The sequence below is a fragment of the Cyprinus carpio genome, chromosome B3 (assembly GCF_018340385.1).
Source record: "Cyprinus carpio isolate SPL01 chromosome B3, ASM1834038v1, whole genome shotgun sequence".
NCBI classification, from domain to species: Eukaryota; Metazoa; Chordata; class Actinopteri; order Cypriniformes; family Cyprinidae; genus Cyprinus; species Cyprinus carpio.
The window spans coordinates 33,094,980-33,112,294 of NC_056599.1; the positions used below are offsets into that span (position 1 = coordinate 33,094,980).

At 38.4% G+C, this 17,315-nt stretch overlaps 1 protein-coding gene across 1 annotated transcript in view; it reads right to left on the reverse strand.

Moving 5' to 3' along the window:
• Positions 1 to 109: 109 nt before the first annotated feature.
• LOC109106547 (serine/threonine-protein kinase LMTK2-like) overlaps positions 110 to 17,315 on the reverse strand; it is a 34,126-nt gene continuing 16,920 nt past the window's right edge. The window contains exons 7-13 of the mRNA XM_042721407.1: positions 12,146 to 12,276; positions 9,113 to 9,191; positions 7,960 to 8,132; positions 5,015 to 7,874; positions 4,776 to 4,908; positions 2,177 to 2,431; positions 110 to 2,089 (exon numbers count right to left, since the gene is read on the reverse strand). Of these exons, the coding sequence (XP_042577341.1) occupies positions 2,061 to 2,089; positions 2,177 to 2,431; positions 4,776 to 4,908; positions 5,015 to 7,874; positions 7,960 to 8,132; positions 9,113 to 9,191; positions 12,146 to 12,276 (3,660 nt within the window). The 3' untranslated portion in view covers positions 110 to 2,060. The remainder of the gene's footprint in view (positions 2,090 to 2,176; positions 2,432 to 4,775; positions 4,909 to 5,014; positions 7,875 to 7,959; positions 8,133 to 9,112; positions 9,192 to 12,145; positions 12,277 to 17,315) is intronic.

Consider the following 17,315-nt stretch of genomic DNA (forward strand, 5'->3'; position numbering starts at 1 on the left):
AGAGGTTTTTAAAAACCTGTTCTTGATCTGAGGGTTCTACCCCAAACGCAAACCACTGCTTGCTCCTGTAAATAAAAAAGGACCTGTGAAACACGCATGACAAGACATAGAAGTTCATTGTCATTTAATTCCATAATAAACAGAGCAATTAATTATAAACCATTCCTTCAATGACACTAGTCATGATCATCAGCAATATGAAGTAAAAATATCACATTTTTTTTAAAATTTACAAGTTATAAGGACACGATGACCTGCATTTCCCCATATATTTCATCATTAATTTGTCTTTTTCGATCACTTCGGTCACATTTTAGCTTTAAATTACAAAATCAGTCATCATACCTACTCACATCGTTCCCAATTTACAGACAAAATTAAACATTTATATACAGGAGAACAATTCAACATTAAAGATGTGCAAGATTAAGCAAAGTATACTGTAGAATAAAACCAAAGAATTTCCTTTCATAAAATTTCAAGTTGAACTGAAATCGAGTGCTGGTAATACAGATATTCAACATGTCTAAAACATAGAAATCACTGTACTGAATTACATGGGGATGTAGACGCTATGAACCCGATCATTCCAGCAATAACAAATATTCAGCCTCCCAATTTATGTATATCATACCAAAATCAACATTCTTCCAGACTGAACCAAGCAAATATTCAATGATGTTGACTTTCTTCTTGCTGATTGTGTAGTTTCACCTCGATTTGATTTCTACTATATACATTATCTCTGTCATCGTCAACCCAAAGCATCATGAGCAGCAAGATTGGCAAATATAAATGATTTATGCCACCTATGACGATTACCTTTCAGGTCCAATGAATAATACATGCGCACCAAAAAAAAAAAAAAAGAGGGAAAACTAATTTCCCATCCCTTGAGTCTTCACAAGCTGCTCTTTAATGTGAACACAAAAGAATCAGAACTTTAGGGAGGTTCTTTGTTTTGTTTTCTTTGAATAGTATTTCTACTCAATGCTACAAGCAGCCATTACCTCTGGAAGTTCTGCTGGCTATCTAGTCTCTCTGACCACCAAAGCTTTCATAGTTACTCGCTGAACATGCAGTTCAATCTCCCGCCAACAATGAGTGTCTGGTTCACATTTCAAACCAAAATCTAGAGAAAAAATTTGATTTTGAGGTGAAATATGACCTTGATATGTTCTAGATCCCCTTTGCACTGAATAAAAAACACAATGCAAACCTGAACTGAAGTTCATTTCGGATGAAGGGCGTCCTCAAGTGGGATGAGAGGGGCTGTGAGGCACTGCGATGGCCCATTCACTATACAATCCGACAGCTAAAAGCCCTGATGCGCAGCACTCCGTGAATTCCTCATGAACAGACTGCAACGACAAAGAATGCTCACTACTTAAGACTTAGCATCTCATAGCCAAAACTCTCCAGCTGCCCGTATCCTGACTTCTACATCTTTTAATATAAAACATGTCACTGAAACTACGCTAGTTGGGTGAAAGTGGTTTGTAAGTAGTCCAAACACTGTACAAAAATATCTGTGGAGACCCATGTTGCTTCTATTGGACATCAAATCCATATAAATAAGCTCGTCACACTAGATTTCACATAAAAAATAAAATAAAATCCAGTGTTACAATAAAAGGCAAGTATTATTCGATTTCAATTGCACAACTGAGTTTGAGTCTATTGGCTCATTAGTGTTTAACAGAGTCCTCTGGTTGAGTGATAAATTTCATCTTCATCCTTCTGACGCAAAATGTGGACACTATGAAGAACTGCAAATGAGCAAAAGAAAAAAAGTGAGGCAGGGCACTTGGAAGTGCGCAGAAGTTTCTAAAGCATAAGCGAAGCAAGGTTCCTCCAAATTGCACTGATGAAAAACATAGCAAATCATAGTTTATGGAAAACCGATGATGATGTTCAGAACACAGGTTGCCATCAGCTCAGTCTCTGCAGTCCCCTTCATATTCTCAAATAAATACCAATGCTGCCTGAGAAGCAATCAAAGCCTTCAAATCAAAAACATCCGCGATATATCTCCAATATTTGTGTGTCTTATAGATTGTTTAATCTTTCTCTCCATCTTCACCGCTTCCTGAGAAAGAAAAGGAGAAATAAGATTGAGAGTTCAGATTGTTGAGGTCCTACTCTGTTTGTGTGTGGATGTTGGTGCTGGACTTACCCCCTTGCTCAATGTCGGAGTCTGTGAGGTGGGTGAGGGAGAAGCTGGCGATGCTGGCTGGGGAGATGGAGAAGCGTGAGTAGTTGGAGGGACTGTTCCAGCTCTGCTCCAGGGTGCGGTTCGCAGGGGGTGGTGAGAAATACTTAGAAGCTGCCGAGGTCCCACTGGGCCTGCTGGCAGAATGATCACTGGCTGCCTTTGAAAGGAAATTGGGCTGTGGAGATGTGAAGTCATCATCCCACTCAAACGCACCTCCTGTGAAACAAATCAAAAGGTTTAAAGGCTTAGAATTCAGCATGAAGTTCACAAGTCATCCATGGCTCTTTAAAGGCAGCGTTGAGAGGAAAAGTGTAAAAATTCAGCTTTTTGGTTTTTAAATGAAAACATTCTGTACGCCTTAGATGAGAGGCTGTTCTTAAATGTAGCTCTTTGGTTCCGGATTGGCCTTAGGATAAGTACCATTGGTTTATAGGGTTTACAGTAATAATACAGAGCAGTGGTTTTCATCCCTGATCATGGAGTATATTAATCACACCTGACTGAACTCATCAGCTTGTTAGTACAGACTCCAAGACCTGAAAGGGGTGTGTCAGATAATGGAGATCCAAAAAGTGTAATGTTGGGAGTACTCCAGTACAACTGTTGGGCAACACTGACACAAAACCGTTTTGAACTAAAAATGGAAAACTACACGTTTTGGCCGTTCATCTGCACAACGACAGTGTTTTGGGGAACTGAAAATACAAATGTTTGAAAACTAGAAAAAAGGCAAGTTTGAAAGCGCAAGTTTTTAAAATTTATAGTCTCTGTAAACGAAAAAAAAAAACTTCATACAACTGGGTCAATATCACTGTAGGGTGCCTTTTGTTGTCCTGTACATAACTCATTTGCCATGATAACATAAAAATGACTATGAAAGGGTGTGTTATATTAAGCTAAGTATTTATATTCATAACAGTCATAACATTACTTGGCTCTTTAGATACATTTTCTAGATTTTTTTTTTGTTTGTTTTGTATGAGGATGTGTGTTATTTTGGGATGTATGTCCCATGCACTGCTCATTAAATTTGAATGAGAGTAGAATATTGTCAAATCATAAAATAAAAAATCTATTAATATTTTGTTAAATAAGAGATTACTCCATTTGAGTGTACTGATCATTTGGTAATAAAAACAATATTTTTATTTAATAAAAAAGAAGAGTTTGTCCATGTCCCTTGAATGGTTGTCCACCCTGTCATATTGGGGAATCTGCCCCTTTAAGAAAAGCCCATCCCCTTTAGTGACATTGGGACAACAGATTTGTTTGTCTCTTCAGTTGCAGGAATTTCAACGGCTCTGAGGTAAGTTGGTGACTTTTCACTTGACAATTTTTTTTCATATGAGTTTGCTTATTTGCTTTGTCAAAGCTTAACATGTCCACCCTGCTGACATTTCCACTGGATACACTACCTGGTACCTGGTACTTATTTTAGTATCACCTCGGTTGAGGTTCCAAGTGAACCGTACCGTTACCAAAATGTGACGCGTAAACTCTGAGCCGAGCCGAGTCATACCACGCAGTGGAAAAGTTTCATTAGACTCGATAGGGTGGACATACACATGACAGGGTGGACATAGAATTCATTTGTAGTTAATATTGCTAAAAACTCAAATGAATTGGGGGGTGGGGGTATATCAATGTGATTGATGATTTAATTATATTATTTATTATTATATATATATTATATTATATTAATATATTATATATTTTTTTTGAAGTTGAATAAACTGTCATATTTTGTCATGGTTTGTGTGTTCTGCATTAAGTGTCCACCCCTTCATGTGCTGGTCCACCCTGTCTTCTTGATATTCTGCAATAATATTTTATATAATAATTCAATCATATCTATATAATCTAGTGTGTTCAATAGCTAGGTGTGGGGGCAAAAACATGCGAACTAAAAACTGCATCCAAATATCAGTTTTCTCCAAATAAGAAAAAATACATGTGCTAATTGTATAAGTTTCTTTAAAAACACATGGTTTACATAAAATCTTTTATGTATTTATAATTTGAAAGCAAACAAATAACCCTGTTTAAGAAAGGGACATCATACCTTTCAGAAAATGTAATTTGCATCTTAATTTTGCAATAAAAACATATTTAACAGTAATATATACATCCATGAAATGAGGATTTACAATTAAAATACAGGTTTTCACTCATTTACACTCATAAACGCTACTTTGTCTGGCATTATATGCAAGCAAAATTAAATGAAAATGTCACTGATACTTTTCTGAAGGCAGTCAAGAGTCATTTAAGACTTTTTAGGTGCTTAAATTCTGAACAACTAAATATAAGACTTTTTAAGGACCGAGAAACCCTGTTATTTACGTGGTTAGTTTGTAGGAAAGCATATGTGCGCAAGTGTGTAATGTTTCTTCACAAAGTGTCCTGGCATGAATAATGAATCATAGCTTTTCTTGACAATACGGTCTTCTGTAAGCACAACATTTCAAAAAAGCAAAGGAAAAACTTTCATTTTTAGTACAATCGTTGTCATGTAAACATACCCATGAACTGTCAAGAAAGATATGAGCACAGTCAGTACCTTCTTCATCAGTGGAGCTCTCAGAGTTGGTAAATCTGTTAAAGAAGCTGGAGGAGGCCACTGGACTGCTGAAATCAGACAATTGACTACTGGGGTCAAGAGTATGCTCACCAAGTTCCTTTGTTGGGGTTTCCTATTTGGTAGAAAAACAGGCAATCAGGCGTAAAAGAAAAACCTCTTTAAAAAACAATCAAGCTGTATTTAAACAGATTAGTAAAAACAAAAGGAAAACATCAAACCTGGTCAAAAAGATAGACGGTGACATCGTCAAAGAATGACACTCCGCGTCTATTATCTCCATTGCTGCCCTCTTCTGATGTTGCTTTGGCAGTCTGAAGAGATTTGGGTTTCAGCAAGCCTTTGAGGTTGAGGGAACTGCTGTCGTCCGAGATGATAACAGGTACCGGGTGCACAACATCATCCTCACTGCACTCAGAACTAGAGCTGTGTAATCGGTAGGCACGCATATCCTCATCTGAATCATCGCTGTTCTCATCTTCTTCATCAGCATCCATCCCATCCTCGGTGCCGAATTCCAATGAGGATCGATCGCGCTTGCCCAAGTATTTCCCCTCCATATCTGGCTCCTTCTTCTTTGTTATCTCCCCAGCATACGTTCTGGTTAGTTTTGCATGAACCATGACCATGTCTGTTGAGGGCTGCACTGAGGTAGTGGATTTTGCTGCATGTTCTGGGGCTGCATGGGGATGAGTTTGGTCAGAGTCATCAACAGTCAATGGTTTTTCCTGACTCCAGTCTTCCTCAGTGGTAAGAACCAACTCAGGAAGTACAGTCCTTGTAGCCTGGACATCGCCCTCAGTTGATTCTAACATAGGACCTGCAGATTCAGAGGAAGTCTCAGATACCGAATGCTCCTCAACAGCTTCGATTTCTTGACTTTCGCCAGCTTCTCGATTACTCTGGAGCAAAAATGAAGCATCTCCAAGGACGCTTCCACTGATGTCATCACTCTTCTTGTCCAGTTCCTCATTGTCTGAGAAGTAAGCGGAGTCTCGGTAGTTTCCACCCAAGGGAACTTCACCAGGTTCTTGTTGGTGATCAACTCTACCACCATTCACCTGAACATCAGGTACAGTGTCCACGTCAGAAATGACTATTTCTGGTGGAACCAGTGCTGCAGGCTCCATGGCACTTCCCAACTCATTTTCTTCACAGGAATCCCTCAAGCCTGTTTGAGAGTTCCACTCAGGTGACTCCAGGTTTTCTGTTTCATACCCACTGTCAGCTGCTTTGTATGGGGGTTGAAGCTTATTAACAGGCATTTCCAAAGACTGTCCATGCACCACATCCAAACAGTCTAATGAATCTGGTGTTTCAGCCAAATTCTCAATGGTTGGAAGAGTGGAAGAGGTGCTATCATCAAGAAGGCTGTCCTGACTTATTTGGTCAAGACAGGCCTCTGAAACCAACAGTGAGGACATGTCCTGAGTTACATGGTTGTCCAATAAAGTTTCTTGAACTTGATCAATGGCTTCTGACGGTGGAATATCACTGGCAGTCTTCTTATCCAGCTCTATAATATCACTCATTGAGTAACTACTTGTTAGACCTTCAGTGAGGCCACCTTCTGCGCACTCACCAACAGGTGAAGTGGTAAAGCTAAGCTCAGCTGCATCGCTGATTCCTCGATACTGCCCATTCTCCTTTGAAGCTCCGAAGCTTTCTTCAAGGCTGGGGGATTTGGCATTGATGGGCATATATGTATCTGCAGTGGCACTTTCAAGGGACTTATGACTATCAGATGGACTGTCAACAATGACCTCAACACTCTCAGAGGTAGAATCAGAAGAGGAACAGTTCCCAGATTTTGGAGAACGCAAAGAGCCGTTGGTGTCTGGCAGGTGGTTGCTACAGGTTTGTCCTGTTACTAATATATCAAAAGGCACCATTGTTTCTTTTCCTTTCAAAGGTGACAGAAAATCACCTAAAATCGGGCTGACTAAGTCTAAGAATTCATCCTTAAGTGATGCAGAATTCCCGGCTGATTTCAAAGAATCACCTATGAGGTTTACACTATCTGAGACATCGTTCTCAATGATGGAGCTCATGGTCTCCTGGATATTTTTTGATTCAGACTGTGACTTGTCCTTCAACAGGCTGTTATCTTTAAGAAACAAGAAGTTTTCAGCCAGTTTCTCAGTGTTAAGGATTGTCACTACATCGGAGCTCTCCTGATCAGAGACCTCCAGATGAATGGGTTCTGGTCCAACCCCTAAAAAAGACTTCTGAAAACTGTCACTTGCCTCTTTCCCATTGGCTTCACCAGCAGACTCCCTCTTCGGTACAATCATCTCCGGGAGCTCCATAAAACCTCCCGTGAATGAATGAGAATCTTCCAGTTTTGCATCACCCTCACCGAAAATGTTGGTATGGCAAGGGCTCTCATGTTCACTTGAGGACCATATGTGGCTGTCCTGAAGGTAAGAGTCTTTTGAGTCAATGCTCTGATGGAAGAAATCAGCATCCGTACTGGATTCATCCAATCGGGCGTCCTGTAAGACTACATACTGATGCTGCTCTGAAGCATTGGTACCTTCAGCACCATGGCTTTCCCCCATGCCAATTTCACTCTCATCTAGCTCCTCCAACTTAATAAAGTAGTCATTTCCAGAGGATGCTTTGTGTGCATCAAACACTGGCAAGGTTTCCGGGACTTGATTTTCTGCTTGCGCTACAGTGTCAGGAAAATGAGCCTGGATATCTTGCCGTGGCACTGGAAAGAACATACTGTGGTAATTCAAAGTAGTGTCCAAGGCAGAGCGATTGTGGCTGTCATAGTGGTCATGCTTGGCTGCCTCCCACACATATTCAAAACTCAGCCCGTGACTCGTTTCGGTGACTGTGAGCACCTCGTCTGGTTCTCGGCCATCATCAAACTGCTCCAAGATGGGGAAGGAGGAATGACTGACGGTGGCTTGACGAGTGGTGGGATTGGGTTTGAGAGAGCTCCAGCGCTGCTCGAAGTCATCCTCCACATCTTTTTGACCCTGCATACGGAGGTAAGTGAGCAGGCGGTGGACCTCTTCAGCAGTAGCCCTCTTGTCTGCCGGCAGCCAACAAAACTGTAGAACCTCATACCTGTAGACCAAAGCATAGCGTTAACAAGTTTCAAGAGAGAAACTGATGTTGTTTATAAAAACAGAGGCCTCTGTGAAAAACTAACCATCTTTCCGAGTATGGTAAGTCCAACTGTGGCTTGAGAAGTCTGACTTGTTGATCCTTGAGCACATGGTGGAGCACTTCTCTATCTGACAGGTGAGGATATGGCTGCTTTGCACCTTCAAACAGCTCCCACAATGTTACACCCAATGCCCTGAAAAAAACAAAAATCTTGTTCTGTTATGAACATGTAATATTCAATTACATTAATTCTAAATCTATAGCACATAAAAAGTCAACAGTCCAAAAAAACAAGAAAGACTTTGAAAATCTAATATCCATCATCATCAAACATAAAAAGGGGTAGGTCTGTAATAAGACCAGATTTGGAATTTTAATATCTATTATCATTAATCATAAAAAGTGGTAGGTGTTTGGTATGTAATGATGGCTGATGTATGAGATATCAATCATCATCAAACATAAAAAGGGGTAGGTCTGTAATAAGACCAGCTGTATGACATTGGATTCATAAAATTTGGGCGGTGTGTGTTTTTTAGAGGTTTATGTAAGTGTATTAGGACTTTTGATGTGTGAGCTTTGTTTCAGAGGTCTCCGATCTTCTGCTGCTGTGAGACGGCACAACATTACTACTGTTTTTTGCATCCATCAGCAGCGATCTGTCTCTTTCTGTGGTATCGGATCTATCTGATGTTTTGATACGGCACAATACCTTTTTTATTTTTTTACTACTACTTTTTTTTTTTTATTTTTAAGAATTTTTTTTCTCAATTTCTTTTTAGTGGGTCTATGATGTTATGCTGCTGTTAGACATAGGTTAACTATGATTTGCTGTGAGACGGCACATACGTACCCGTATAGACAAGTGCATCCTGTTACCCAACTAAACATAGGTTAACTATGATTTTGAGTTACGTACCTCGCACCCCCATCCAATCAGCTCTGGGGCAAGCCAGCGCAGTGCTACACATTGGTCATCCTCTGTGGTGATGTAATCCTCCTGGCAAGTTGGTCGTCTTTTGTGGTGTTGTAATCCTGGTGGGAAGAAAGAAGAAATATTGTTGCAATGGAAAGTGTTATATCATATCAAAAATCACCCCCCCATGCAGCTCACACAAAACTGAGTCTTTACAATTGGTCATCCTCTGTGGTGATGTTAATCGCCTTTGCAAGCAAAAATTTGATCGTGCCCTTACCTTAGAAGGGCCAATGCCATAATCTCCTACTTTGACAGTCAGGTCTGTTGTGAGATAGCAGTTCCTCAAAGCCAAATCACTATGAAGGAAGATAGGAGCATGACTTTAAAAAACATATTCACATTTAAATTAGTTCTCTCATAGTGTTATGTATTGACTATACTGCCTACATTAGCAATATTAAAATAACACATATAGATCTTATTAAAGTGGTGATGATTTAAATGAAGCATTTAATTTTAATAACTTGTAAGGTCAATTAATGGATGGATCATTCACAAAATCAATAACATGCATTTAGTGACTATGTACGGTTTGTGATTGGGAACCAATGCCACAAGATATAATAGATGGCATGTCAATTTTTACAAGAAAGCCTGAGATCCGGATTTTTTTCTCCTATTTACAACTAGCTTAAATTATCACTCCTAACTAAAATATGATTTGCAAGTTGTCGTCTCTTTTAAATTGGCCTTGAGCTAATGACCAGATACAAACCCACTGCAAAGTTGTCATCGTCTCTATCCACTATGTGTCCAATTAGTATAAGTGCATTCTGACAGTGTGAACACACAATTAAGTCGTGAGTGAGTCTGTTTTTTTGTTTGTTTTCCAACACCATGCCAGAGGTAATGAGTGAGTGTGTTTTGCAGTGTGGTTTGACCCAAAGGTTACTGTGAACAGACTAGCAGAAGTGTCCATGTTGCTTCATTTGATTTTTTAGATTTTTTATTTAATTTTTTTTTTTCTGGTGACGTCAGTGAAAATCCTGGCAGGACAAGTACAAATCTGAGCTACAGGTTACTTGTTGAGCCCTGCTCGGCAGGGCAACAAAAACACTAATGCTGGAGCTTTTCCCAACCCACTTGCACAATAACAGAATATTGTTCCCAAAGGGGAACAATATGCCTACTGAGGCAGTAAGTGGGACAGAAGGACATATGGTGTCTCATTCAGACTGAGCTCTTGAACATGCCAGCTCTGATTTAAGCTTTGCCCATCTTTTCTGAGCAGTGTCTCTTTTACACCCTCTCTCGGGAAACCGCTGACACTAGCAGTGTGCTCACACTGCACAGGACTACTGTCATGCTCACTGAAACCACTGCAAGATAAATGGACAGATATTTTAGACGCTGCACTCTGGCCTTGGCAAAAGGGGCAAATACAGTAGTGTTGGCGGGTCACTGAGAGGCAGAGCTGTGCTTTTGGCCATACATGGAAAATTCACAGGGTTATTCTCCTTAACTAAAACTAAAACCATTAAAAATGTTTCTGTTACTTGAAATAAATGTTAACTGAAATAAAATAATTTTAATCTAGTTGCCAAAGTAACATTTCTCCTTTTCATTTCGTTTAAGCATTAAAATAACAAAAAATAAATAAACTAATAAATAAAAAATTATAAAAATTACATGAACATATATAAAAAAAGGCAAACCACAACAGAATTACTAAAACTTTGACTAAAATTACGGTTAAAACAAAAAATATAAAATCTTATTAGAAATACTGACAAACTATACTATTAGACATATAAAGTAGATACTATTGTAGCATTGGTACTAAAATAACACTGGTGCCAATAAGAAAAACACAAGAAATAAGCTAAGAAAAATTAATAGTAAAGAAAAAAGCTAAATCTATATGCATAATAAAAAATTATATATGTAGCACAAATTAAGCACAAATTATCAATGTCCAAGCACAATGAAAAAGGGAGAACATTTCCAACTTTGGCACAAGAATACAGTTATTATCTAATGGTTACGGCAATGCTTCAACTATACTGTAGCATCTCCTGTTGATGTAATTTGATTTGGTGTGTGATTGTGCTCAGAATGTCAATATCCATGTCCCAAATCGTTCCAAAGTATAGTTTCCCAAAGTTTTGAACCAACAGCACTGACTTTTTTTTTTTTTTTTTTTTTGACGTTTATTCAACACTGACTTTTTCAATTAAATCAGAAAACTGAAATTTGCCAGACCTTAGGGGATCGGAGGTAAAATTTGTTCCTGCTAATACAGTTCTGGAGTTATTAGTAAAACATTCTTATTATAGTGCCACCTGATGTTGAGTGGGTGTCTGTGCACTTGCCTGAGTAGAGGGTGAGATTTGGTGTCACTCCACCAAAGTGAACTTTACTGGAGTCTGAACTTTACTGTTCTGATGCCCAGTTACTTCAATCATAAAAATAAAAATATCTCACCAAAATCTAAAGTGCTCCTTTGGTTCTCCTCTGATGCTCAGACCCCATGAATTAACCAATGAGGGTTCAACACCCCTTTGTGCGCATAAGCGATCTAAAAAAGTTGCATTTGCACATGCAATTGGCTAAAAAGATGTCACTGCTCTTTGGGCTTCGCACCATTCCAGACAGCTAAACCAGCTCATGTAGATGTCCACAGTGGGAGTGTCAAACAGCGTTTGGCAGGAAATCAACTCTGAATTCAAAAATCTAGGAGCTCAAGTATTTTCATGACAGCCACAACAACAGCATGGAATCTCCATGCCTCCTTTGGAGTTGAAGGCCAGATAACCCCGCCCACCCCCTGCGCCCCATTCGGGGGGATCCTCTTACGCTAAAACCACAGAATCATCATATCTCAGCGGCGGTGGACAGCCAACACCCCATAATCCAGGGGAGCTGTGCAATCGGACACCTTTCAGCATATTCTGAGCATGAGGGAGGGTACAGACGCGCTCAGCATGGCAAGACACCCTAGATAACTCAGCCTTCCTCCAGAAGACTGGAAGGGGAAGAATGAAAGTGCAACGTTGCCTTTCACAGCACCGTGGCCTTTTTTGGAAAAAAGAGGCCAGCCAGTGCAGAGGCAGAAAGGCTGAACAAAAACACACACGTGCAGCTGCATTGGACGCATTCGGATTGATGCCATGAGTTGCTTTAAACACGATTGTGTGATGTTTGCATAAGGGTTAAGCAATGTCAAACCAATGAGAAATGAAATGGAAATGTAATGTATGTGCCTCTTTGAGATGTAAATTGAAGTGAAGGTCATATTTGCATGGTTAACCTGTGCAGGAAGTTGTGCTTGTGCATGTGGGTGACCCCAGCAGCGATCTCGCAGGCCATTTTCTGCAGCTGTAGCAGTTCTCCATTCCTGTACAGCCATTCATGCTTAGAAACGTAACTCTTCAGGTCCCCTGACACAAAAACACAAACACAAGGGCAAGAGTTACAGGACATTCATGACTCAAACACACTCAATTACATTTAACGACCACAGAATCAAACAATCTGCTGAATATAAGCATCTTGGGAAGCAGATATCACAGCACTCAGATTTAAATGATCAAGTTTGTTTGAAGGCTATATTTTCAGCCAGTGTGTGAAAGGTAACTTGGGGCGGCAGCCACAGAGGGGCAGTATTCTCTCTCTGTACAGATGCTGTTCTGCTGCATGGGCAACTCAACCAAATAAGGGAAAGGTGGTTTAATAGAGACTACTATATGCTGTGTCACTGTAATTTAAAAATAAAAAAGCAGCAGTAAGACAGTGCGGGCAAATCAGGGCTGTTCAGCTCTGTTGGGTTTCTGGGCCAGAGACTACAGGCCAGTTGGACTCTAAAATAAGTTGGAGTGTCCAGTAAATTTTATGCTGTTAGTGGTGTTTTTAAAAAGTCACTCACTTGATTTAATTTGTTCTGTTCTGTTTTGCTTTTTGATTTTTCCTTTTTGTTTTGATTTTTTCTGTTTTTTTTTTTTTACTGTGCTGTGTTTTGATTTGTTTTGTTTGTTTTGCTTTGATTCGCTTTTTTCTATTTGCTTTGATTTTCTTGGTTGTGCTTTGATTTTTTTTTTTTTTTTTTTTTTTTTGATTTTTTTTTTTTTTTTTTTTTTATTTTTGTTTTGTTATAAGCTTTGGCTTATAACCATACATCAATAAACAAATATATATTAACTAGTCAGATGAATCATTTAACCGTTTTAACAATTTTAAGTCTACTCGCTCAACGGCTGAGTATTATTACACAAGTCACAGAGGACGTAGACACTGGTCTGGAGAGGATCCGGATATCTCAGACTCCTAGCGACACAGTGCAAAGTACTCCCTTTGGAATGCTGCGGGAGAAAAGAGCGGTACAGCTGGCAGCCATGTAATATATGATTAACTTTCTGTGAAATTAGTCAACCTGTAAAGCAAGCAAGCTGGTAACGGAGCTTTGTTTGCACAGAACATAAAGCTAGGCAAACCGTTTTGCCTTTCATCTATCCATTTTTAAAAATGATTCTTCTTTGGTTATAATGACCACTCTATGATGACACGATTAAAAGCGTATCTGAGTTACTAAACGTTCACCCAAAAGGAGGCAAATTTTCTAAAAATCCAAAGAGGAAAAAAAACGAAAAATTATATTTTGCCAAGTGAAACTGATACCTATTTTTAGTATGATTTAGCTTGTTGCACATATGATATGACAACATTATTATTACTGTATTTTACTTTTAACATTTCTTTGTAATTCCCATTATTCTCATTGGTGATTAACATTAAATTCTGAGAAAAAAAAAAACAAACTAACTAATTTTTAGGGATGAATGTGAAAGAAAGCAAGCAAATATTCTAATTTCTTTCTTTTGGTTTTGGGTGATATATGGCTTACGGATAATACTGATACATTTCTTTTTTTTTTCCTAAAGTCATTTCAAGTGCACAGCACTGAGAAACATACGATTACTTTTAGATCTCAGTAAATCTTACCAGGGGCTTGGTCTGCCTTTAAACATAAACACGCATACACTTAGTGCAGCTCCCTAAAGAAAGCCTTTACAGGAGAGACTGTCACTCAATCAGAGAGCAACTGGCATTCTGCAAACTAGCTCCAATTGCACCCTGCAGCTATATTTCTCTCTAAAATGCACTGTGTCAGGGTTACCAGCGGTTACCAGCGAAACACAAAGAAAATCAGCCATCCAAATGCGCTTCCCTACACCTCGGAAGAGTGACATGTTGAGCATATATTTTAATATAAGGGAAAATATGAAAATCACAGTGATGGGACATACAGTGTTAAAAAAAGAACTTCCTCCTCTGCACCTTACAAACTGGAAATCAGTAGAGCAGCAGCTGACTCTCATTATGAGAGATGGTGCAGTATGTTCAGAATGGAATACTAGCGTGCTTCTTACTGCATACCTGTATAAATACACTACTGTTCAAAAGATTAGGGTTGGCAAGAGTTTTGTAAAATAAATTAATATTTTTATCCAGTAAGGAAGCACTAAATTTATCAGCAAAGACAGTAATGACAGTAAGAAATTATGTTTCAAAAATTTAGATTTTAAAAAAATGTTGTTCTTTTGAACTTACTATTCATTAAAGAATCCTGTTAATTAAATGCACCCGGGTTTCCACAAAACTATTAAGCAGCACAACACAGATAATTATAAGAACCTAACAAAAATAATGTTTCTTTTGCAGCAAATCAGCATATTAGAATGATTTCTTAATGATCATGTGACACTGAAAATGTATGTATAGGGTGATTTTTTTTTGTTTTTGTGATAATGTTATTGTTTGTTTTACTTTATTTTGGTAATATTGTTATGTTTTTAATTAGCCAAATGAGATCCATTATCTTGGAAATATTGTTATATTTGTCAGTCTGAGTCAAGAAAGAGACAGAAATGTGAGGTTCAAAAGAGAAAACGTGGTTGTAAACACACTGAATTCTGATCTTGTTATATACTGCAGATTTTGACAAACATAGTAGGTCAAAAAACTGCACTGTCCACAGTAAACATACTACACTCTGGAAAATAATACTAGTAGTATGCTATTCTGAATACAACCAATGACTACCTCAACCAAACCTCTCAATATGAATACTCATCCCACACAAACTGGTCTGGGATGAATCGAGCCAGAACTGTGCAGTGAAAAGCTGTCTTTAAAATGCCCAAGCTTCTCCATTATTCTTCTTAGATGGGATTTTGTAGGACCGTACAACTAAACAGCTCTGTGTCTCAGCCTCTAGGTTCGTGTGAAGCTACACTCGGGAAGGAACAGCTTGGGTCGAAACCCGAGCCGTAACACCAGCTAAGGAAACGGCCCAGACTGCATTACGCAACAGTGGGCTGCAGTGAGCTCATTCTGTCTCTCTGGAGACGGGCGGTGTGGCTCGAAGCCATCCACCTGCTCAGGCCCAGAGGATCCCAGACCACAGACATCGTTCCTAACAACTGGTCAGGTGTGCAGAATGTTCCTAACCACTACCGCTGTGGGATCAACTAATTACAGAACGAGAGTGGAGTCAACCTCAGCAGAAACTGAAAGGAATTAGAGAATATTGCCTCAGATGGTTTAGTTAGTTTGTGCAAACGCTGAGCAGTGAACTGGCATGTCTCAGTGTTATTATGCTTCTGCAGATTAACAGACAGTAACAAGACTCCATCGTTGTGGTCAACATGCACGTAAAACCATTGGCAAGGAAGTCATTAGATGATGCCATATGTTTTTGTTTGTTTCACTTTGCACTAGCACATTTGAGACTTGCAAGCACACAGTGTGTCTTTATTGCAACACTTTAGTATTTATAAAAGCATTTGATATGTAACTTCATGCAGATTATATTATTATAGTTAAATAAAACTAAAACTGAAACCATAAAGTTTGTTACTTGAAAAAACATAAACGTTAACTGAAATAAAATAAAAACTATTTCCAAAGAAAACTTTTCTCATTTTCACTTTGTTTAACTTCTACTACTAAAACTACTAATATTAAAATGATTAAAACTTAAATAAAAAAAATAATTGAAAACTATATTGACATACTGAAACATAACTAATTAAAATGACAAACAGCACTGAAATTACTGAAACAAAATTATGAGAAAAAAAAAAACTACAATAGTATCTCAATGATACTAAAATAATAAACTACGTGTAAAGACATCTTCAGAATAAGAACGATGATTTCTTGAGGTGTGTTTTTTATTTACATTATTTGTTACTTACAAGCACAAAAAAAATTTTTTATAAAAAAAGTTTTGTACATTTTCCAGCAAAATTAACTGGAAAATCTTTTTCACAATCATATTCTAGTAGTACTTAGTATCTTTTGCAGCATGGTGATAAAATGCACCAACGCAGCGAGATGAGGGTGCCAGTGTCAGTAAAACAACCCTGTTGCTTTATTGGGATATGAGGGAAGCGGAGAGCTACCTACTGCATTCTCATACATGCATTCTCAAGCACAAGCAGCACACCCGAAATAGATCAAGAAAAAGAGAAAATAAATCAAAGGGCAAGAAGCAGCCCATTGACAGACACTGGCTGTGTAACTTATGACGGATGCTGGCATAATTAAGGTGCTGGGAACAAATGAAGTAGTGAGGTACGCTGGAGTATCTGTGCTTTCAGACTTGTCCGGTAAGAATTTGAGATTCCGTGTGTGGCTGTGAAACAAGATTCCACAACGGCCAGTTCAGCTGCTTACAAGAGTGCAAGACAAGATGATCTGGAGCGCTAGACAAGATGCTGAAGAATTAAAAACCTCATATGTGTCTCATTTCACTGGTACAACAGAGTCAGAACAGATGCAATATATGGCAATGATAGCACAAAAACAAAACATTTTAGTTTTAAGATAGTGCAGAAGTACATTTGAATAGTTGTGCTTTTACATAGCCATCAAATTAAATATGGTTTGCAAGAGTCTCTTGTAAAATTAGTCAATTTGTTTGCACTAGCTTCCTGTCTTAATCTCGAAGAGAAAAAGCAACCCAAAATTGCTAATATGAACTATGTAGGAACTTCGTTGGAGAGTGAAATCAGAGAATATATACCGTTCAAAAGTTTGAAGTCAGTAACATAAAAAAACACTTATTCAGCAAGAATTCAAAGTGACATTAAAGACATTTATAATGTAACAAAAGATTTCTAATTCAAATAAATGGTGTTCTTTTGAACTTTCTATTCATCAAAGATTCCTGAAAAAATGTAGCATGGTTTCTACAAAATGTTAAGTAGCACAACTGTTTTTAACATTAGCTGGGTTTCTATTCCAGATATGTGCAAAACTTTTGCGCTTTTTTATAAATGTTGATAAAAATCTATTGCGACTTGACGGTGTTTCCATTAACTGATGTTTTGTGACAAAAACGTAATTTTTTTCTCTTGCGATAAGTCGTGGCGATGGATTTTGTCAGGTTTACATATATTGCAGCTACTGCACAAGCC